The sequence below is a fragment of the Pangasianodon hypophthalmus genome, chromosome 5 (genome assembly GCF_027358585.1).
Source record: "Pangasianodon hypophthalmus isolate fPanHyp1 chromosome 5, fPanHyp1.pri, whole genome shotgun sequence".
Taxonomy (NCBI): domain Eukaryota; kingdom Metazoa; phylum Chordata; class Actinopteri; order Siluriformes; family Pangasiidae; genus Pangasianodon; species Pangasianodon hypophthalmus.
The window spans coordinates 3,401,884-3,424,508 of record NC_069714.1 but is presented as its reverse complement, the minus strand read 5'-3'; the positions used below and the strand labels follow the sequence as shown (position 1 = coordinate 3,424,508).

The 22,625-nt window shown below is 38.7% G+C and overlaps 1 protein-coding gene and 1 long non-coding RNA gene across 3 annotated transcripts in view; one reads left to right on the top strand and one right to left on the bottom strand.

Moving 5' to 3' along the window:
* Positions 1-874: 874 nt before the first annotated feature.
* The window catches only part of hecw2a (HECT, C2 and WW domain containing E3 ubiquitin protein ligase 2a), a 41,504-nt gene continuing 19,753 nt past the window's right edge, over positions 875-22,625 (bottom strand). The window contains exons 10-30 of one of the 2 annotated variants that reach the window (XM_034304883.2): positions 22,169-22,490; positions 21,434-21,532; positions 20,903-21,053; positions 20,151-20,257; positions 19,717-19,841; positions 18,563-18,748; positions 16,310-16,444; positions 14,941-15,043; positions 13,962-14,058; positions 13,671-13,754; positions 13,354-13,442; positions 12,761-12,881; positions 12,118-12,231; positions 10,843-10,995; positions 10,611-10,709; positions 9,355-9,484; positions 7,893-8,039; positions 7,501-7,615; positions 7,126-7,211; positions 6,878-6,990; positions 875-5,179 (exon numbers count right to left, since the gene is read on the bottom strand). In XM_034304883.2, coding sequence (XP_034160774.2) covers positions 5,068-5,179; positions 6,878-6,990; positions 7,126-7,211; positions 7,501-7,615; positions 7,893-8,039; positions 9,355-9,484; positions 10,611-10,709; positions 10,843-10,995; positions 12,118-12,231; positions 12,761-12,881; positions 13,354-13,442; positions 13,671-13,754; positions 13,962-14,058; positions 14,941-15,043; positions 16,310-16,444; positions 18,563-18,748; positions 19,717-19,841; positions 20,151-20,257; positions 20,903-21,053; positions 21,434-21,532; positions 22,169-22,490 — 2,688 coding nt within the window. In that variant the 3' untranslated portion in view covers positions 875-5,067. Of the gene's footprint in view, positions 5,180-6,877; positions 6,991-7,125; positions 7,212-7,500; positions 7,616-7,892; positions 8,040-9,354; positions 9,485-10,610; positions 10,710-10,842; positions 10,996-12,117; positions 12,232-12,760; positions 12,882-13,353; positions 13,443-13,670; positions 13,755-13,961; positions 14,059-14,940; positions 15,044-16,303; positions 16,445-18,562; positions 18,749-19,716; positions 19,842-20,150; positions 20,258-20,902; positions 21,054-21,433; positions 21,533-22,168; positions 22,491-22,625 lie in introns of both variants that reach the window. The other variant, XM_034304882.2, reaches the window with a different exon arrangement.
* On the top strand, positions 4,077-7,964 carry LOC117597440 (uncharacterized). Its single transcript, XR_004578280.2, has 3 exons — positions 4,077-4,205; positions 7,530-7,629; positions 7,824-7,964. It is a non-coding gene; the product is annotated as an uncharacterized LOC117597440 (long non-coding RNA).

The window sequence follows — 22,625 nt, the reverse complement described above, 5'->3', positions numbered from 1 at the left end:
AAACTCTTCTGTATCTGCATGATTTTATGCATTGCACTAAATTCTCCACATGACTGCCTGATTGGATAATTGCATGAATGAGCAGGTGTTCCTATTAAAGTGGACGGTGAGTGCATATTCACCCTGTATTAGTGAGAAAGTGCATACTGGTCTTTCAGAGCTAATGAAATTGAAACAGTTCTTGGTAATGACTTTAGTAAGAGCGTGTTCTTCTTGAGGGGAATTTTTTCAGTTTCTATTATCTGACTGGGATTTTTTGTGTGCTTCACCTAAAGGATTTTCTTATGAACTCCACCGTTATAAAAATGATAGCAGTTGTATTTTTTGTGTGTGATAGCAGAAGTTTGGAAAATTCCAGAAAGTAAAGGACAGAATTTACCATAAATCCCTCTGCCAAGTAACTATAAAAGCCACCAAGCTAAATGTAAACACAATAATAATAATAACTTCCTGTAGTCACACAGGTAAAAGAGATGATTTAGAATTTAAAAACCAAGGTGTTTGTTGCTCAAAACTTGCCATCACAAGACTATAATGGAGAAATAAATGAGTTGTGTTTTGACTGTTGAGTTTCTAATTTCCTTCCATCTACAGGAATTAGGAGACTTTAATTTCATTGGCTGAGTGACTAAAGCTCCACTTGCTCTGATTGGATGAGAGAGAAGAAAGTTCATTCTGATTGGACAGTGCACCTTTGGTCCTGTAATGGCCTTGTCTATGGTTATACTCATGTCAAATATACCATGTTTATCTGCAATTAGAGCTAAATTAGAACTAAACAGCAGCTCAGTGCTGTCTTTACCTCTAAAAATGTAGGTACACACAAACAGGTACACAAGTAAACACAAAAAAAGACCACCCTAGCCCCCAAACATTTGGTACATTCAGTGCAAAATATATTTTGAAACAAGACAGGCATCCATATAATACAACTATATACAAACATGGACATGATTGTGAACAACATGCATGATCTCAGTTTCACCAAATTGTTAGCAGGTGCTACAGACCTCCATGTACAGTCTTTAACTTCGGTAAATCAAAATCAAAACAGGTGAACATGAGATAGGTGATTTTTTTTTCTTCTTTAACCCCATCCTTTGTTAACAGCAACTCCTCATGCAAGTAAAACTAATCAGGACCAGCGTCGGGTCACTACTTCCAGCATGCAATAACAAGCTATGACACCTAAGGGTCAAACTCAGGTACTGCATTTTAAGACCCTGCATGCATTAGTTTAACCATAGATCAGTTTATACAGAGAAAAAGAGCACTGCTGTTTCGGGAACATATAAGAAGTGGAGACAAATCATAAAAATCTTTGTGTAGAGATGCAGATGTGTGGATTGGAGGTGGGGAGCAATACAATAGACACAATGTCCCATTTCTGCAAACCAGTTCATGAGGAAAAGGAACTTTTTTCCTGCACCTAACTGTCAGCATTGAGATTGTTGGCCCCTGGATGACGGGGTTTACACAGGCCTCTGGATGATGTCGCTGTATGTTGTATGTAAATTGTATGTAATTGTACCTAAAGAAAAATATTCTTAAAATGACTGACTTTATGTTAAATTCAAACTGCCAGATGCCATTTTACTTTGTGTTCTTTGTGTGTTTGTGTTGCTTCCCTTAGCACTTCCTTTACAATTAAATATTCATTATTCAGATATTTATTTTTGAATTTGATTTGTCCTAACAGATGCAAGCTCTACAAATAGTGATGAATTATGAATCTTTGGCCAACAGGAAAACAAAGTATGGTAATAATATGGTTTTTAGTCCACGTAGCAGCTCCTAGGTATTCCCTATCACTGAGTCGTAGCCTTGAACAAAGCACACTAAACTTCTATCATTATCTTCAGCTTGATATTTGCAATGCTTATTCCCCAGTACTGTGTCGTCAGTTTTCTCTGTTTCCAGTTAATTCAATTTATATTTTAATTTAATATACTCTAATAGATGCCTTATAGAACCATATTCCTCCCTTATATCTCAGAGCAGGATGTGGAAAAGTGGCCTTCGTTACTTCCAATACTGTGAGGTTTTTAGAAAAACGTCTCCCTCTGACATCATCCAAAGGCCGCTTAAGCAATGCTGCTTTCCTCTCTGAACCACAAACCACAGATTAACAATTTACAACTATAATACTGCCATTAATCTCATGGTGGACACAATAAATGTGATGTTAAAAGTGGCTCAGGAGACACAGTGACATGCAGCTTCAGCATTAGGATATGAAAAATATTGGAAAATATTAGCCTGTGTGAGTGTGCATTAAATATAGCATGAGATCTGTGCCACATTTAAATACAATCAGTACGATTTAAAAATGTCCGATGCAAAAATGCCAAAATGAAAAGCCAAACCTTTATTATACCATTTTCACAACACTTAATCTCTTTACTGAGAAACAATGAGCAGGGATTTACTATTTAACAATAAAACCTGAACTCAGCTGTATTGAATTCATTCTGCAAAACTCTTACGGTGACAACTTTAAAGGAAAAATCCTCCCTGAATAACTTGTATATCAACATTTTAGGAATAAATGGAGTTGACTTTTTTGGTTTAAACTTTTTCAACTATGTTTTTGCTTTGGTTTTCTACATTACCCACAATGCTGTTTGATTATTTATTGACAGTGGTGCCCTCACTTCACGTCTATCTAAAGAGAGCAATGCAGTGGCGCTTTAGTCCTTCAGCCTGTCAAGCACTCTCACCTCCTCAACAGTGGCATCGCACTCGTCATCTCATAGATCGCAAACTAGCCAAGCCGAGTCTCTGCTGTAACTCAGCCTAACCGTGTCACTGCGTTCTGGGACTCTGAGTCCAGTACTTGCATCAATGTCTCCACTACTTCTACACTGGAGTGGTGGAGTCGTAATGAATCATTAATATGATGTTGAATGTTGCTAGAAAATGGTCAATGAGATAAGAAGCTCTTGCTCTTTTGTTTTTAGGAGCTAAAAGCAAAACCTGATTTATAAGTTATTCCTTATGGTTAAGATTGTTTATTAAACACCACTGGAACTATGTTAGCGAGTCAGCCTGTGATATCAGCGTGGCAAACAACCACTGAATTCTCATAGGAAAAAAATAAATACAGCACCAACCAACAAATTAGCACCAGAATTACTAAGCATGTCATAAATATTTCAATGTAAACATATTTCATGTGATTCAGGGTGGAGTTTTCCTTTAAGTACAATATATGGCCAAAAGTATGTTGACCATGACACCCATATGTGTTCTTTCCCAAACTGTTGCCACAAAGTCTGAAGCACACAATTGTCTAGAATGTTTTTGTATGCTGTAGGCTCAAACCTGTTCCTGCATGACAATGCCCCTGTGCACAAAGCGAGCTCCATGAAGACATGGTGTGTGAAGGTTGGAGTGGAAGAACTCGAATGTCCTGCACAGAGCCCTGACCTCAACCCCACTGAACACCTTTGGGATGAACTGGAACACCGACTGAACCCCAGACCTCCTCACCAACATCAGTGCCTGATCTCACTAATGCTCTTGTAGCTGAATGATCACAAATCCCCACAGCCACGCTCCAACATCTAGTGGAAAGCCTTCCCAGAAGAGTGGAGCTTATTATAACAGCAAAGGAGGACGAAATCTGGAATGGGATGTTCAAATAAGTGTGATGGTCAGGTGTCCATAAACTTTTGGCCACATAGTGTAGCTTGTTCCAGTCTTCTGCTTTTCAGTTAGCAATGGAGGAGACATGCCAAAACATAACAGAATTACTGTCCAATCACAGTCCTTCAATTATCCAGAACCAACACTGCCTGCTGCACCAGGAGCACAAGTTAGCCTGCAGTTCACTGCTTGTCAAGCAAACTTCAAATGTCTGTGAAGAAGTTAGAGAAGAATTTAACAACCCATTTCTTACAAAAGTGCAGGAGCTCACAGTCACTGGCAAAACATGTTTAAGTTCTAGCAGCTGTCTGAGACATCCTTCTGTGAAACTATGTAACCTCAGCCACGCCCCAAAATTGTGAGAGGACTGATTGTACTGTGATTGTATTTCATTATGGCATGCTGCTTCTTTGTGTTGTAATGTAGTGCTGCTGGATTGCAATGTGATCAAGATAAGTCTGTAACAACATGCAATGACGTCCTTGACATTTGGTTTTGGCTCGTTTGAGGCAGCACATGCGGCAAATGCAATAAAGCTGAAGCGATTATGTTTCAAGGTGGGTGGCATTCCATTCTGACGTGAATTCACCAGATTCGCTCTGTGGAAGTAAATCTTCGCTCATTGTTTTTCATTAGACAGATCAAGCTATGTGAAATCAGCAGGTAATTACAGGTTCTCTCATCATTTTATCATATTCTACAAAGGTCATTTATTACAAGCAGTTCAAAATGTGTCTAGAATAATTGCAATGAAATATTGCACAGATTCCTCCCCACTAACCCACAACAGTAAAATAAATATGAGAACACACACACTATCCACAAAAGTGTGTTAAATTCCTCATCTCTCTTACACTCGAGATTTCATCTTTAAATGAAAGCTTCTCTCTGTTAAGATGAGGAACATGCTCTACAATTACAACAACGCTGATCGACTCGCTGTAACACAAATCATTCATCGGTGTAATGTGAGAAATGTACATACAGTATATCCATCAGTTTATTTTGTATATTGTGGGTGTGGTATATTGTGTTTTCTCTCTGGTGAAGTGGGTGAAAATACTGTGTATGCTTACAGAGGATTTTAGTGTAACTGTTATTTTCCATGTTAGTAGCCTTTGTTTGCTTGTAAGAAGGAATTTCTGTATTAAAGACTAGTGAAGTGTTTATGTTCCTGCTCAGTATCTAATGCATTCAGCATATGTTTGTGTGTGTTTGAAGACCCAGAAGGTCCCAGAAAGAGCTGTCATGCTTTAGTCACATAATCCTGGTTTCATAGCAGAGGAAAAAAGGGGTCCAGGAAACAAGGCCATTATTAAGACTGGAGATAAGGATTGGGGTACAGAATAAAAGGCAAAAAAGGTTTCAGATTTTGAAGAACACGATAAACGATCACTGAGGAGAGACTGTGCAGAAGCCTCACTCTAGACCAAACGTGCTCGTTTCCTCCACAGCAGTGAGCACCTTCTCATAAAGCATGGAGAAGGAGTGGTATGGGGGAAGATCCAAACGGTTAAAGCAGGTGTGAGCCCTGTGGACACACACACATGAAAAAAAAAACAGTGATGATTTTGAACATAATATATTGGCTAAGCCAACTATTTATTATTTTATCAGCAGATTAGAAGAGCTTGCTTTAGGTGTCAAATCAAAAAAGTGGAACATAAAGTTCCACTTTTCAAAAAAGGGGAACATAAAGTTTATTGTTACAAATAAGTAATAGCAGAGAAAAAGCAAACATTCCATTCAGAAATGCTGGCCGATAGCTGTTAAATTATATTATCTTTAGGGATGCATCTATCTCATTTTTCAGATTAAGTATGAGTATTTTTGGTACTCATCAATACTAGGGGTGTAATGATACACCCCGGTTAGTTCGATTTGATTCAGTTAAATTCATGATGCTGCTTTCAAGATTTGATTAAATTTGATTCCCAGAAAATTTTAACAAATTTTAAATTAAGAAAAATTACGACTGAAAAGACTCCTTTTTTATTTTGTATAATAAACAGTGCAAAACAATGTGTATTTTTGTCTCTACAAAAATAAATAAATGAATTTTTTTATGAACAGAGGTATAATATAGTAAAGAATATGTACTACAGGTTTACCATATCTTAAAAATAAATAAATAAATTTATAAATCCCGCCCTAAAAACTTTGATTAAACAAAGAAAGTGTCTGATCCGTTTTGAGAAATGATCAGCTGAAAGAAATGGAGCTCCAAAGTCGGCTAAAATGTCCGAATTCCACTGCCTCCTTCATGGGCACTGTAGATGGCAGCGTTATACTGTGGTTGTAACTGTTATACTGTGGTTGTGTAACTGTATAACATATAATGCGTGTTGTTCGTTGTAATCCGGAGCTATCAGGCTATCAGTCACTTCACAAATGCAGATGATTGCGCAGGCTCTCCATGATAGAACACAATCATGTGACCCAACATGCTCTCTACATATTTTAACTCTGTCGGATGCGCAGATTGGTAATTGGTAAAACACTGCAATTGCACTGCATTCTTAATAGAATGCTGATATCACACATTTCCACAATGAACATCACATTTTCGCATCGTGTCACAATGTATCCTTACACCCCTTAATCAATACCAATACTGATACCAAAATGAGTAACATACTTGGTATTTATCAGGGACGTCATAGTTAATTAAATATAGCTCTGTTTGTTTTGAGTTTTATGGAAGATGTTATGATGTTTTATATAGTATGTTTAACAGAGAGTGATAGAGCGACCGACCTGAGCGTGCAGACCAGTGTCATTATAAATGTGGTCATTAAAACTGAGAGCAAGGTGCCATGAACTGCCCCTTGACTCACAAAGAAAGCGTAGATGCTGGTGAGCAAGGGGAAGGAACATGCATATGTCTCAGTGCTCACAGAGCTGAAGTGCACATAAATAGCTTTGTGTGTGTGTGCATGGCATCAAGATCACGCTCGCAGACACAGCTCTGCACGCTCAGGTTGGTCATTTTTTCACATTCTTTATTAAAGATACTGCTCAAATGCCATAAAGAGGGTTTTATCAGGTTACTTGTGTTGTAGGAAATGCTGTAGTTCCTACAGCAGTCTTAGTCTGTAGTCTTATTCCAAACTTACTCTTTATTACAGTCTCTTTGCTTCAGATTGGATTTTAGCAGGAACTGACATTGCTTCGACCAGTGAAATGAGCTTAAATGTAATAATCATAATCCCTAGACTCCCAGGAGTACCTTGGAAGGGAAGTAACTTTGCCCCATTTCTCGACGCAGAAGCGACGTGGTCCGTTGCTCCCCCGGAGAGAGGCGAAGCCTTCATAGGGAACACTCGAAGTGCCTGTGACAAACTGCACAAAAAATCCAACAATGTTAATTATTTTCACTTGGGGTCAGGAAGTGTCACAACCACAAAGTAACACTACAGAAAAAGAAAAACATGTACAGTCCAATTTAGCAAGGACATCAGCTCTGGTCTGGTGTACCTGAAGAAGTCTCAGTCTCTGCTCGTTGTTGAAACGCTCCACCGCCGCCCAGAACCATCGGATCACAATGTGACCATCATGATAACCTTCAGAGAAAGAACTGTTTTGTTAGAAAATGCCAATGCAAAATAACCTAATCAGCTGTTCCATTGCATTACAAAGCCATTAACATTTAAGATATTTGAAATTGCAGATGTTTTTTTTTTTTAAAGAATATTCTGTGATTAATTGCCTTTATGCAAATATCGATATTCTCAGGTTACCTACAATCAGGTAAATTCCATAAAAATGTAATACTTTACTTTTATGCTCTACTTATTTCTACTCTTTTCTAATAATCTCACTTTTCTCCTGCTGAAATACAATAATTCCTACCGCCTCGATACTCTGTGTTGTTTCTCCAGTCAGCCAGGTCGATTTCTGCAGTTCCAGCAATGACAAGCTCCAGTTCACGGGCATCAAACACAGAGACCAGCCGCACGTCCACAACCTGCACAGCCACGAGTAAGTGATAACATCTTAAAAGTCAGGAGCAAGTTTCATGAAATTTCACTTTCACTATCACTTTCTTACACTTCGCAGAAGTCTTCGTAACAGCTATATATATATATTTTTTTAAATCTAGGCAAATTGTCATAAATACCAGAAATGTCATAAAATTTCACGCAGTAAATCTTTCATTTGCTAATATTTTGCAGAATGTGATTAATTTCACATGTGGCAGCATGATATCAACACTAGTGTCATATTCGAAGGTGATGTTCTACCTCATAGAAGCCTCGCACCAGGCTCTCCGTCTGCTGAGCCACACCTCTCTCAATGCGCCACTTCACCATGCGCTCAATGTACTCCTTCTTATTTTTCTCACACACTGGGACACCAGCTCCTCCAGGCTTCAGCTCCCGCTCTGTAATCTGCAGTGGAGAAAAGTAAAACCCTTCTACATTAATCATACTACATATGAACAGCTTCTAGTTAAAATATAATACATGCCACATAACACACTTGCAGAAATAGGAGGCACATTTGCTTAAGGTTTACTGGACCAGGGTTGATCTAAATTTTTTTTCCAAAAACTGAAATACAAACATTAATTCCATGTTTCAATTCCAAATACTGAAACGAAAAATATGAAACTTAAAAAACATATGTTAAAAAACACACACCATTGGCATTTTGTGGCTATGATGAGAAAGGAATCTTAAAATAACCACAGAAACATGGTGACAGATCGCTTTTCCTGTATATGATTAATATAGCTTAAATATCATTGATGATACATTTGAGGCCTAACATTTACATACACCTAAAGATACTCAGTCTCTTTTTTCACAAATTCACACATTTCATTTTACCATACGTTTCTTTTGACACGTCAATTAGAGCAACTACTTTGTTCGCATCAGAGCTCATTTTAAAACAATTGATTAGAGACAGATTTATTTCAGCTTTAATTCCCAGTGGGTCACAAGTTTGCGTACAGCACGCTGACTGTCTCTTTAAACAGGCTGGAAGATTCCAGAATGTAAAGACGTGATGATTTTTAGAAGCTTCTGATTGGCCAATTGTCATAATTAGGCGTTAACTGGGAGTGCACATAGTGCACTAGCAAAACAATCCAAAATCTAGACAAGGCTATGACAGGAAAAACATAACAATGATAAAGACTTCTCAGGGAAACATATGCCAAGCAACTAAGGAGAGAAGCAGCTAAGGAGAGCACAAACACAGGAAATCAGCCAGATAACAAAAGAAGTTCAAAAACATGAGTGAGGGTGAACATCATCCCAACTGTGAAGCATGGTGGTGGCAGCATCAAGTTGTGGAAGTGTTTTGCTGGAAAGCGACTGGTGCATTTCAGATGGCATCATGAGGAAGAAGGACTATTTAGAAATACTGAAGCCACGCCTCAAGACATCAGCTAGAAAGTCGGAACTGGGTCTTCTAGCAGGACAGCTGAAATGTATGGTAGTTGTGAAAGAGTTCGAATGTCTTTAGCCTGCGTGAGTGTAAACTTTTGGCCTCAACTTTATGTACATCAATAATTATGTATGGGTGCTGGCTACTACAGTATATACATCATAAAATATTATTATAAACTCAACTATTATAACTTTGCATGAGATGATGTTTTGATGTTTGTATTATTTAAATCTTGACAGGCTTATTATGTTAGCTAATCTAATTGTTGGCTAAGGCTAATGTAAGAGCCATGAGCACACAGCGGACCTGACCAAACACCTCCTCGTTGACGGTGAAGGTGAGATCCAGCATGTTCTCAATGTCGTTGTCTTTCATCCACTGCAGGCTCTGATGAAACTCCTCATCCAGAAACTCCAAGTCACTCAAATCACATGGGCTACAAAATAAAGGTCAATGAGATTTACATACATTGCAAGGACAGAGCTGATTTGTGGGTTAAAGTCCCTGCTCAAGGACTGAACAGTGATTCTCTGGTAGAAGTTGGATTTGAACAAACATAGTCTTAAAATCTCAGATGCTCTCTGTTTCCTTGGGCATAGATAAAAAAAAATCTGTTTCCTCAAGTAATAATGGTGGAGACCAAGATCATGCGCCTGATTGGTCTGATCGAATCTGATTGGTCAGAAAGTGTTGATTAATTTTCCATAACTGCGAGATTATATTTATAATATATAGTTCTAATTACATTATTGTTTCTATAATCACAGCTTACTAAGGGACTTGCATGCAGGACCCTCCGACGTGATCTATGACTAATAATAATAACTAAAAAAGTAAACGCTATAATCACTGATATTATTTTTTTTTAGCATTTATGGAAAGAGTATCCAGTGTCAGACGTAAAGCTGTAAATTTAATTTATAATATATAATAATTCAGCCATGGGACGGAGCATGATGCCTTTTGCTTTTTTTTTTCAGTAACAATCTGTATTTTTTTGTCTTATTGTCTTCAAGAAAGGCTGGTGAGTAAACAACTGTTTATAGCTGTTATAACAAAAGTGATAATAGGAACTATCTTGTTTCACAGATGTTCCACAACATTAAATGTAAATACAAGTAGTATTCGTCTTTCTTTAATAAATAAAAAACTGTAATCATTGACAAATTGGACTGTAAAATGTTCAGTATATAAATTTTCATTTAGAAGTAAGTTAGATTAAGTTATTAAGTGTATTAAAATAAGACTTTTGACACTGGAACAGTAGTGACACAATAAAAGAAAAGGGAAGGCAGAACAAAAGAAACTCTGACAAGTAGTCAAAAAAACTCTTCCTTGAGCAATTACATTAAAAAACGTTTCTTCTGTAAATATCTGTAATCTAAATGCTTCTAGCACAAGTGACTGGATGATTGAAAGAACACAAACCTCTAGCTAAATCATATACACAAACAACCTAGTCAAGAGTGAACAGGGCCTCTGAACCCCATTTCTCAAGAATATTTTCCACTTCTAATAGAGCTGAAGGAGAATTATTTCACTGAAGCAGTAGAAAGACTCACATCCGCAGCAGGCCTTTATAGAACGGCCGAGTGAAGAAGGCATCCAGGAGGTACTGGTGAATCAGAGCGAGGCCCAAAATTCGCCCACTGAACCGGAACCTGAGTAAAAAGCGTATCTTTGATAAACTGGCTGTTATATTAATTAAGTGAATTTTCTGCAGCATTATCCTTCCTATTGACTTCAATAACACAGTGGGTTGACTGATTGCTTTTGTGCTTTCTGCTGACTCACCAGTCATGGTGGTTGTCCACGAAAGCCGACATTGGGCTGATCTGCACAGTGTAGGTGTCATTGGCTGAGTATTCGAAGAGTCCATAATATGGGTTAAAGAGCTCACGGGACACCAAGAAGAAGAACTCCCTCGATGGGCCACTGTAGTCCAACCTGATAGACAAAGAAAGACTCCATAAGCTAGGAGAACTTTGCAAATCATCCTGATTCATTGTTCACATTGGCTGGCTGTACAGGAGGTTGCTAATACAAAATGTTTTTTATTCTGCAACAATGAAAACACTGCAGTCTGTTTATCAGCTCGGTGGTGTGATGTACTAATATTACAGTGTACTGTGATAAAGACATCTGAAATACTCTGAGGGGAATATAAATAAAGTAGGTCCTATTTATACATTTGTTTAAAATTCTAGCAGTTTATTAAATAACTAAATAATCCTTGAACTGTCATTGTACTGTTAGGTAAGGTCTAAAACACTCAGGGGTGTGCTGTTATAGGAAAATAATCCATGACGAGGTGCTGTGAAGTGGCCTGATGCAAAACAGAGTTACTGTTAATAACTCTGTTATGTGTCAATAACAGTATGTGTTTCATTCCTCTCATACCACTGCAGTTTGCCAAGATTAAAATCTTTGTTAAAATGTTTAAAATAAATGACAGATTATGCTTTTAACCATTTAGAGTTAATTGAATGTTGTGAGAAACCACTAAGTTCCTAATATCACTTGACTGTTTAGTGACCCTCCTTGCAAAAATGTTACATAAACGTCTCCTCACAGAAAGCTTCAGCATGTCAGTGATTACAGTACAGTAAACAACACCTTCTATCCAATCACACTGAACACCTTATACCACAGCTGTACACACAGGTACGATGATGTAGTGCATTTATCATCTCTATTATTATTATTATTATTATTATTATAAAACAATAAACCAGACACCCGAGTAGGCTTTTCCCAATCTAAGTCATTAAGTCTTTAAAAGGCTGTAAGTCATTTACTAGTTTCCTATACTAGTGAATTTGAATGACTGAACTTTTGTCAACTCACATCTGGATAGAGAGAGCGTAGACTAATACATCACCTAAGGCCATTACAGTATAAGCACATTACTGCTGAGAAAAAAAAAAACCTAACCAGCCCAACCTGTGCTAACCTTTTAGAAAATGTGGCACTCTGCGGAAAATCTGAGATGACTCAGATGTTAATAATCCACATCTGAATCTGCAGGAAAAACTAAACCATAGAAATGTAATACTCTGGTTTACTCACCCCTCCTCCCCTACAAAGCTGACGTACAGTTTGCTTCTCTGCAGGTCCTTACGTGAGTAGCACATGATCTGATTAAAGGCGTCTTCCAGTAGATGATCTCTGCGGATAATCAGTCTGGGAATAGGACAATAAAGGCAGCAGGATATTATATACTAGTGTCTAATGTTTAATTCTTACAGCCCATTCAATGCATTTTTCTGCACTTAATATTCTTAATTTCATATTTCCAGAATTATTTAATACTCAAGACTTAAGCTTTCCAATCATCCTATACAAATGATACATATACAGTACAAATGCATCTTGTTGTTACAATTTGCAAAGCCTAAAAAAAAAGAAAATAAAAAGGGTAAAAAATAGATTAGGGTCCTAAGTGCTATCATATTTAAGTCTTAATGGTTCTGCTGGTTCCTTATTTCTACTAATATCATCATTGCCCCTGATGATATGACTAAGGGAATTAGTGCAGGAAATATTCTTGTGTTATACTGGATTCATGGGTTTGAGCTCAAATGGCAGAAAAAGAAACACAGGCCACAGGTGAAAAACATGACCAAGTGATGGTACATATACTGAATGTATATATAAAATCTGTATGTATGTATATATCAAATCAAAGTACATTGAGAAAATGCGAACTTACTTCACTTTCCCTGGGCCCTGCCCGTAACCCTTTGTCTCCAGTTTGCGGTAGAAGTTTCTTAGTTTAGCCTCAAAGTCGCGTTTGTAAGGCGCGGGGGCGCGAGCATTTGCACGAGGAGTTCCTTCATGTGCGTGTGTGAGAGAAAGAGGCAAAGATACAGAAGTAAGAGAATGGAAATGTCATATCTTAAAAATAAAATTCCACAGTTTAATCTTTTCATCATTGCATTGTATAATTACATACTGTATGTAATAAAAAAAACATCAATAAAAAAGTGATTCATTTCTGAATCACTTTTAAAATGTAGGCCAACATTTTAACAATACATGACAGTATACATTAAACTCAAAATGTAAAACATGAATGAAGGAAAAAAAATGAAAGATAATACAAAGTACAAAAGAAACTACAATGCAAGATCCAGAAAATCGTACACAATTTTTCAAAGAATGATATAGTTAAATGATGAAGTAAAAGAATAGTTTTAATATGCGACATCAACTTCTGACACTGATACCACAGAGAATCGTGAAAGACACTGAGGTAAAGGAAGAGGGACGTATGGAGTGAGACCGGGTCATGTGACCTCTCACCAGGGGAGCTTTGTGGGGAGGCATGACTGTAACTGGGGTGTAGTAAGGCATGGGGCGGCACGTACGACATCACTTCCTCTTCAAAAAGACTGCAAGGAGAGATGGGCTATGTAACATACAAACAAGTCTGCCATACACACTATGGTGTAAAACACACACACACCCTCAGTATTGAGACTCTTCTTGGTTACTAGCACACGCAAGCTAATTAATCCTGTGGGTCAAACATGCACAACTGCAATTCAACCTGAGGCCACCCTCACACACACACACACGCACGCACACACACACACACAAACATACACACAGTCACTGACCTGAGCAGCATCACCAGATCTGCGTCACTAGAGAGCCGAGCCAATCCAGACGCACCTTCATTCCGAATAAATTGGACTTTCTCTCTGCAAACACAAACCTTTTTGGTCAATCTGCACTATTCTCTTTAATCAGTTCCTTTTGCAGATATCTTTCCCCAAAAAATACTGAGCAATGGAAACATAATTCATTTATTCATCATATTATTGCAGAAGAGTGAAATAATTCTTTGTTGTTGGCTTCATTTTACACAGTCAGTGTTGAAATGAAGTTTAACTGACAGAGAAACGTACCTGAGGGAATGGTTTCTCACAAGCTCCGGCTGCCTTTCCTGTAGGATCTCTAAGATGTTTGGTTGTCGGAGGAACGCCACAATTTTCTCATTGTAAGCTGTAGAAAAACAGAAGCATGTTTGTGTAAGTCAGTGTAAGAAAAGTGTTAAACACACTTATTTTTGATCTGTCACAAGATACTCAATGTACACTGGTCTGGGATTAATAATGTCTCAGTGTCAGTACACAACATTGGTAAAATTTTTTTTTTTAAATTACAATCAATGTTAACCATACCTATGGTGAAGTGGTTTATACACTACATATGCTATGAAGTGGTTTAGACACTAGATCCGCTTCCCTTTCGGATTTTTTCTTCCATCTTCAGCACCAGCAGGTATTAGTGGGCTAGAAGGTCATGGTAAAGCTGTAGTCAAGACAACCTTTGTCAAGTCCAAGACAAGTTCAAGACCAGGCGTAGCTGTGAATGAGTCAAGACCGAGTCTTAAGAGTGTCAAGGCCAAGACAAGATCGACTCCAAATGAAAGTGAGACTGAGTCAAGACTGAAATCCTTTTTGAGGCCAAGCCTTACTTTAACTAGTTGGCTTCATTTGTGTATTGTACCAGTGATTAGTACAGTTAGTACATTATTGTACAGTTTTCTAGAAGAAGAAATTACTTCTTGTCAAACTTTGTGCATGAAAACACATCTCTCGTGTAGACCAAGACCTTATTTTGTGAGAGTTAGACAAGTGAGACAAGACTGAGACAAGTCCAAGAACAAATGTCTGAGAGAAATCCAAGTCAATACAGAAAACTTCTTTAGACCAGACTCGAGTTCTACTCCAGCACTAGGTCATGGCACCAATGTAACCCACATTGGATTAAAACCTACTCTCAAATGAGGTCTCAGTAACAAGGGCACTACTCAGCAGGACAAATTCTTTCCCAAGAAGTGTGTATGTAGGACTGGGAGTGAGGTTTTGCACTCCCACTTACCCATAGGTACCAGGTCTTGGTACTGGTTGCGACTGGAGCCAGCAAAAGTGCTCGAGGGTCGAGATTGCATGGGCGGGCTCGGGGAGCGAGAGTCATCTGCTACCTGAAGCACAAAGAAAAACAAGTATGTACAGTGCAATAAGAAAGTATTCAGACCCCTTCATTTTTTTCACATTGTTGCAGCCTTATTCTAAAATGCTTTCAATTTTTTTTTCACATCAATCTACACTCCATACCCCATAATGACAAAGCAAAAAACAGATTTGTGATAACTCTGCAAATTTACTGAAAAGAAAAAAACTGAAATATCACATTAACATACACAGACACTTGAAATTTAGCTCAGGGGCATCCCATTTCTCTGGATTGTCTTTGAGATGTTTCTACACTTTGCTTGGAGTTCACCTGTTGCAAATTCAATTGATTGGACATGATTTGGAAAGGCACACACCTGTCTATATAAGGTCTAACAGCTGAAAGTGTATATCAAACCAAAAATCAAGCCATGAGGTCAAAGGAACTGCCTGCAGAGCTCAGAGACAGGATTGTGTCGAGGCACAGATCTTGGGAAGGCTACAAAAAGTTTTTGCTGCACTGAAGGTTCCCAAGAGCACAGTGGCCTCCATAATTCTTAAATGGAAGAAGTTTGGAACAACCAGGACTCTTCCTAGAGCTGGGCCAAACTGAGCAATCGGGGGAGAATGGCCTTGGTAAGAGACGTGACCAAGAACCCGATGGTCACTCTGGTTGAGCTCCAGAGATCATGTGTGGGGATGGGCTTTATGGCAGAGTGGCCAGACAGAGGCCTCTCTGCTTGGAATTTACAAAAAAGCACCTAAAGGATTCTCAGACTGTGAGAAACAAGATTCTCTGGTCTGATTAAATGAAGATTGAACTGTTTGGCATCAATTCCAAGCATCATAACTGGAGGAAACCAGGCACCGCTCATCACCTGCACAATAACATCCCAACTGTGAAGCATGGAGGTGGTAGCATCATGCTTTGGGGGTGTTTTTCAGTGGCAGGGGCTGGGACACTGGTCAGGGTAAAAGCTTGTTGCATCTTACCCAAAAAGACCTGAGGCTGTAATTGCTGCCAAAGCTGCTTCAACTAAGCACTGAGTTAGGGGTCTGAATACTTATGTCAATGTGATATTTCAGTTTTTTCTTTTTAATAAATTTGCAAAGTTATCGCAAATCTGGTTTTTGCTTTGTCTTTATGCGGTATGGCAGAAAAGCATTTATAATATAACAAAAGATGAAAAAAATGAAGGGGGCTGAATACTTTCTAAATGCACTGTACTCTTTTCATCCGAGGATGAGAAAGACGTAATAAAATGTGGCAGTGAACGCAGAGGCAATACCTGTACCTCTCCAGCGCTGTGGCTCCTCTGGCGGCTCAGATGCTGTCGATGGGCCAAGAGGCCGCTGGAGCGTGAGCTCTGCAGGGGCAGCCGCGGGTCGATGAACGTCGTGGCACGGCAGTTATGATCCACAAAGAAGAGCTAATGAGAGACAACGTATAGAAAACACTTTAGGTGCCAGTTCGATCAGCGTTGTTAATAACATGCCACTAACATTTAGAACCCCATACACAAAATATTGAGTAAGTAATAAAACATGAGGAGATGGTGTGATGTTATGGGGTGGTACGATGTGTTTATTTTTATTATAGCACAGCAATTTGCCAAAGATTATAATTTTTCATTTATTAATGAATGGGACGGCATGCCTTTTAACCATCTACAGTTACATTTAATATTGTGGAAACAAGTCAGTTCCTGTTATCACTTATGTTATAGCAGCTATAAATAGTCGTTCCACTTTCTTCTCTCTTTCTTGAAGTTCTCTGTCTAGTTACCAAGAACCCAAAAAGCAAAACCCTTCTGTCCTGAAGACTTTCCTGTGGCAGAATCTTACTGACTGTCACAAAGCGCCGACACTGGAGACTCCTTCCATAAATGTTAAATAAACGTCTCTCCACAGAACGTTAAAGGGTAAAATGCGAGCTGATTTTTTGACAGCATATTGTCATAAATAATTCAAATGTTATTTATACATGTTCTACACCAGTAAATCTCTCCAAGGACCTTTTAAAGCCTAAAAAACTTTAATAGTATGTCAGCAATTAAAAATCATTACAATGACATATTTGCTTTTCTATTATATACTACAGTTATTATTCCTCCCATTACATCCAGTCTCTCTAAATCAGTTATAATCTTCTTATGATACACTTTATGCTGCTGCACCCACATTTTCTGCTACTAATGATATAATTTGCAGTTTTGCCGAGCTTCTGCACAATTACACCACTTAGTTCATGATGTTCATCTTTTTTATATATACTCAGTGTGTACTATGTCATAACATGCACACTGGCCTGTGAATATAGTGTACTGTGATGCACTGTTGTCTTTAGCTTTGCAATTGTCTTGTACTTTTTTTTTTTTTTTTTTTACACATTTTGCACTTATTTAGTCCAATGTGCAGTGCTCCTGATTTATTATATATATTGCACCATGTGGCTGTACTACCATTTATCTTTTAACTAAATGAGTCACCATTTGTTTTACTTTCTATAGAAATTTAATTTGAGAGAGTGGAAACTTCTGGCCTTGATCAGTTTTGAATCACGACTTATAATTGGATTAGATATGAGCTATTCCCAGAGCAGGCACATCCATGTTGGTGAACTAGGACATTGGGTGGAGTGGCACATGAGCGAGGATGGCCAAATGTATCAAAACTGTGCTCTGTCACACTTCCCATGTCAACACATGCCATGTGCTCGTATATGTTTTGATTTCTGTTCTAGTCCGGTCTCTGCCTCTGTCTTGTCACTGGTTTGTTGCCTGATTGTGTTCACCTGTTCTGTGTTTGGTTCTCATTAATTTGTCTTAATAATTCCCTGTAGTGCTTGTTTTCCTCGTTTCTGATTATGGATTATTTCAGTCTGCCTGTGTTTTGACCCTCGTATATGGACTTGGATAATAATTTTTTGATTTGTCCCAATCAAACATATACCAGGTTTATGAGCTTTGCGTCCTGCCTCTTACAAAGACAGCACAATAAATGCTGCTAGTTTAACATAATTTTACCGAGCTTTCTGAGAGTGTCCTCTGTAAGCACACCAAATGGCTGAGAAATGTGTCTGTCATGAGCTTGATGATAGTTAACTGATTCCAGTTCTGATTAACACTGAATGAATTTTCACAGTGACATCTCACAATGCAGCTGCATAGAGATAACCATATGGTCATGTGCAAGAGGGCTCCCTATGTCATTGTATGTGTGTTAATTTGAATGTGAATGAGGCTGCGCATGCTGAAAGATTTGCAATCATTTGGTTTCAGGAGCTGAAATCAGATTTATCTGTTCAGCTGTGGATCTGAGTACGCCAGCAGCATATACATAACAAACTAATCAGTGATCTAATGTAGAACAGGTGAACACAGTCGGGTAGCAAACCAATGACAGGACACAGGCGAAGACAGGATTAGATCAGTAACAAAAGCACAAATCAAATTCAGAAATTCAGTATCACTGTGTATCATGATTAAATAAGACTTGCCAAATATATACTTCTGTTCATTATCTCCCACATGATATATCACACACACCTTGCCAGTGTGGTCGTGTTTCATCTCCCAGCCGCGCGGCAGCTCAAGCTGTTTGTTGGTAAACAAGTTGAGGAAGGTGACCAGGTCTCGGTTGTGCTGGTAGCGTTCAAAGTGCTGCACATCCCGTCGAACTCTACTGATCATGTGCTTCAGACACGTGTTGCTTGTAAACATTCGATAGGCACTCTGAAAGACAATGGAAAAGTATAATTTCTAGATTTTTCTTCCTGGGCCATTAATATTAATTCTCTGCTTGAGAATTTTTAATGTAATCTAAATGATTAATACTGAGTACTAATGATTAATACTGAGTAGCAGGCACTGTGTGTACTATCCTGAGACAGGCTATTTAGAAATGAGCTTGTTCACAAGCTTGTTCAAGATGAATTATATCCTTCTCACATGCTGTTCCGTACAATCATGATGCAAAGGCAGTAATCAAATGCTCAAATTAACGCTAGTGATGACTAAGTGTTTTCCTTTACTTACACTAAAAAGGTGAGGGTATTATTCACTAAAGCAGGTCCTGGGGAATTCAAATCCAAAATGATGCAAGGTACTCTTTAAAATGTTAAAATATAGTGACATTTGTGGAAGAGTATTAATTATTAAAGGATTAAATATTTGTTCATTCATCCTCAGTAAATGCTTTATCATGGTCCGGAGCTTATCGTAGGAAAACTGGGCGTGAAGTGGGAATACACCCCGGATAAGACGCAGGGAACCACGTTCAAACATGAAAACCCTGAGGAAACCCATGCAGACCTGAGGAGAACATGCACAGAAACTCCACACAGACATTAACCCGAGGGATCAGGGACCCTGGAGCTACCGCTGCACCACCATTCCGCCCATTATATATTTGTGTCGAATTTTATCTATTCATCAAACTGTGCTTCCTTAATTTCTCTCCTTTATTTTAAAACGACAGTAAATTCAACAAATCTGTAAAATAAACTGGACAGAATAACAACACAAGAAGTAACACGTCTCTTCCAGTGCCATCTGCATTCCTCTTAGACCGCTGATTTGTTCTGTTAACCGCACTACTTCATCAGCACTTTGCATTTTATTGGAACAATGTGTTCCCAGAATTTGAGTTTGTTATCCAAAGAGTGCGTGTGTGTGTGTGTGTGTGTGTGTGTTGCACTCACAGGGTTGGAATGCAGCACAGTGAAGAAGTCGGGACTGGAGAGAAACTTGGCTCCAGGAGATTGAAGCAGCAGGGCGAGACGGGAGTGAGAGCTGGTCTGAGCCAAAGAGCCGTCTCTACGGTAGTCTGGCAAGAACACATACACGCAGAGCAATTAGTTTCTAGTGTTGGCAAGACGTCTTGGGCTCAATCCAAAATGCCAGGTCTTAAAGTCCAGTGATGTATCTTTGGAACTTTAGAAAAAAACTCATCAGAACATAATTTAAACACTGCATTACCATACAACATCCTGAATTTTTCTCTGCGCTTCACTTGTGACACAAAACCTCTCCTCTTTGCACAAGTGTTCACGGCCAAAATGTTGTTCATTCCAAAAAAAAAAAAAAAAAAAAAAGCTATTGACAACAGGCTGGTGTAATGTCATCCATAACTTACCGGAGATGGAGTGGGACAACACTTCCATATCATCAACAGGAGGAAAGTCTATGCTTGGTTCCTCTGAGCTCCTCTCGCTGGTCATTGTTCTGCGGATGCTCTGGTACCTGATGGAACGCCAGACGCAACCTCATGTTTAGAAATAGTATTCCAAAAGTTTAAAACATTAACAGTTCAGCATTGTGAAACTCACCAGAGACCTGCTATATTTTAAAAATAAGAGAGCTACTTTGAAGAAATGAAACAGACTAATGGCTAACTCGCATCACAAGACACTTTCAATAACACAATAACAAAATAAAGCAATAAGCCACAAACCCGGGTAAGGGATAAATTTATTTTTAATAATGTTCATGATAAACAATTCTTCTGCCACACAATGTTGTCTGTTAACAGTACGCTTTGGTTGCTAAGCAACATAACAGGTAATTTTCTATGAACAGAACAATGGCTGTAGTGTGAAGGTGTTATAGGTTTAAAAACTGGCGCATTAACACAGAATTCAATTATTGTCATATCAATATCAAACTATCTGTTTAATATGTGTTATTTAATTTCAAACCCGGCCCAAACGTAAATTCTTTCAGCATTTAGGATTTTTTTTTTCCGTTTCACCTTCTGGCCCGTGGTTACTCACATAACTCATCATTACTGCCACTTCACTTACAGCTCCCACACTACAAATCTGGGCAAACTCTTCTTGTATCTTCAGCAGATATGAGTTATGTATTTGGTGATGATGGAGTTCTCACCTGCGATTGAGCTGCTCCATCTGCTGGATGGAGCTGGAGCGGGTTAGGCCCTGAGGAGCAGGAGGGCCCGTGGGTCTCTGCCACGTGGTGGTTCGGTTAACATGATCCACAAAGAAGATACGGCCGTGACTGTCGATCCGAGCCTCCCAGTCTGTGGGATACAGGTAGACAGGGTTAGAAAAATGGCTTTAGTTGACAGAAACATGCCCAGCAATTCTCCTGGTGATAAACTGGTCTAGTGAAGCAAGGTCTTCGTATTTGAAACTGGTGTGTGAAATGTGTGAGTGTTTAAAGTAGCAATCTGCACAGTACGCCCTACATGGACATGGACAAATACAAAATACAGTAAAAAAAAAAAAAAAAAATCATAACAATCAAATCAATTTGTCTTAATAAACATAATGATATTTGCATATACATATATACATACATTTTATACATACAAAAACAAATGTACACAGTTGTAAGGTAACAGATACACACACGGCAATGCATGCGCATGCAGACAAACAAACACATACACACACTCACTGGGTGGAAGCGGCTCGTCCACACGCTGGTAACGATGGATGTCTTGTCTTACAGAGGGAAGTGAATGAACCTGCTGATGCCCGTTTAGCTGAGTGGGACCTGTACAACAGTCACGCTCATACACTCATTACTGCCAAAAACACCCTCAACCAGATTAAAATGGTAAAAGGACAACATATGATGAAGTTGTTTTTCCAGGTAATATTTAGACTTCCAAAAACAGGAGCTGAAGTCTAAAAAGCCCACAACTGAATCTTTAGTTAATAATTAGCAGCTTGTTTCTGCGATTCATTCTTTTTTTTCCAGTGGACATCCACAGGACATCCCCATTCCTCAAATGCTCAAAGTACAGCCACCAGATGGAAATTTTCTGCTTTTCAACCAAAACACATGAATGTATATCACATAGCACACTTGAATCAACCATTATTTTGTTCTTTATCTCTTTATCTACATGATGATTTTGAAAATCTAAAAATTTACTCTCAAACCCTAAAACTCAAACATTTTCACCATTGAAACAAAGCGCAAAGCTACCTGCCCTGCCCTCATTTCTTTCATATCTCTATGAATTTGATATCCTTGAATCTTTAATAACTTTGTCCTTATTGGCCAAAAGCTAATGCATTGATAACATACAAAAAATTCTACAGCCGTGAAATGGTGTACTAATGTTGAGCAGGCTTCAACATTTCAAAGTTTTTTTTTTAATTTTGAACAAACTAATGATTTTACCTGGATCTGTGTTTGTGTCTGTAGCAAAAGTCTCAGAGTCCATAGACCCGCCCTCCCCTGAATGCATTAGCTCCTCTTCCTCGTCCTCCTCCTGTGACACGCCTGCTGTTGCCTCTAGACTCCACCTTCGGGACATCGTGTCCTCCTCCACATCATCTTCATCCTCATTGCCCAATAACTCTGGAGGTGGTGTGTGCAGTTCAAATTCATCAGTCGGAGGAGGTTCACCTCTGGCATCAATGACCTCATAGGTTGTGGGCGGGTCATCTGAGAGATCCCCTCCCCCTGGATCTATAGCCGTCTCCGCCCCTTGTTCTGCTTCCTTGTATGAGCAATCGTGGAAACAGTTGTAGACTGTTAGATGGGTACTCTATATAATCAAGCTTTTAGATGGTTTTACAAGGTAATTTGAATACCCTTAACAATTTCACTTGAGAATTTAGACCAATAAAGTGTA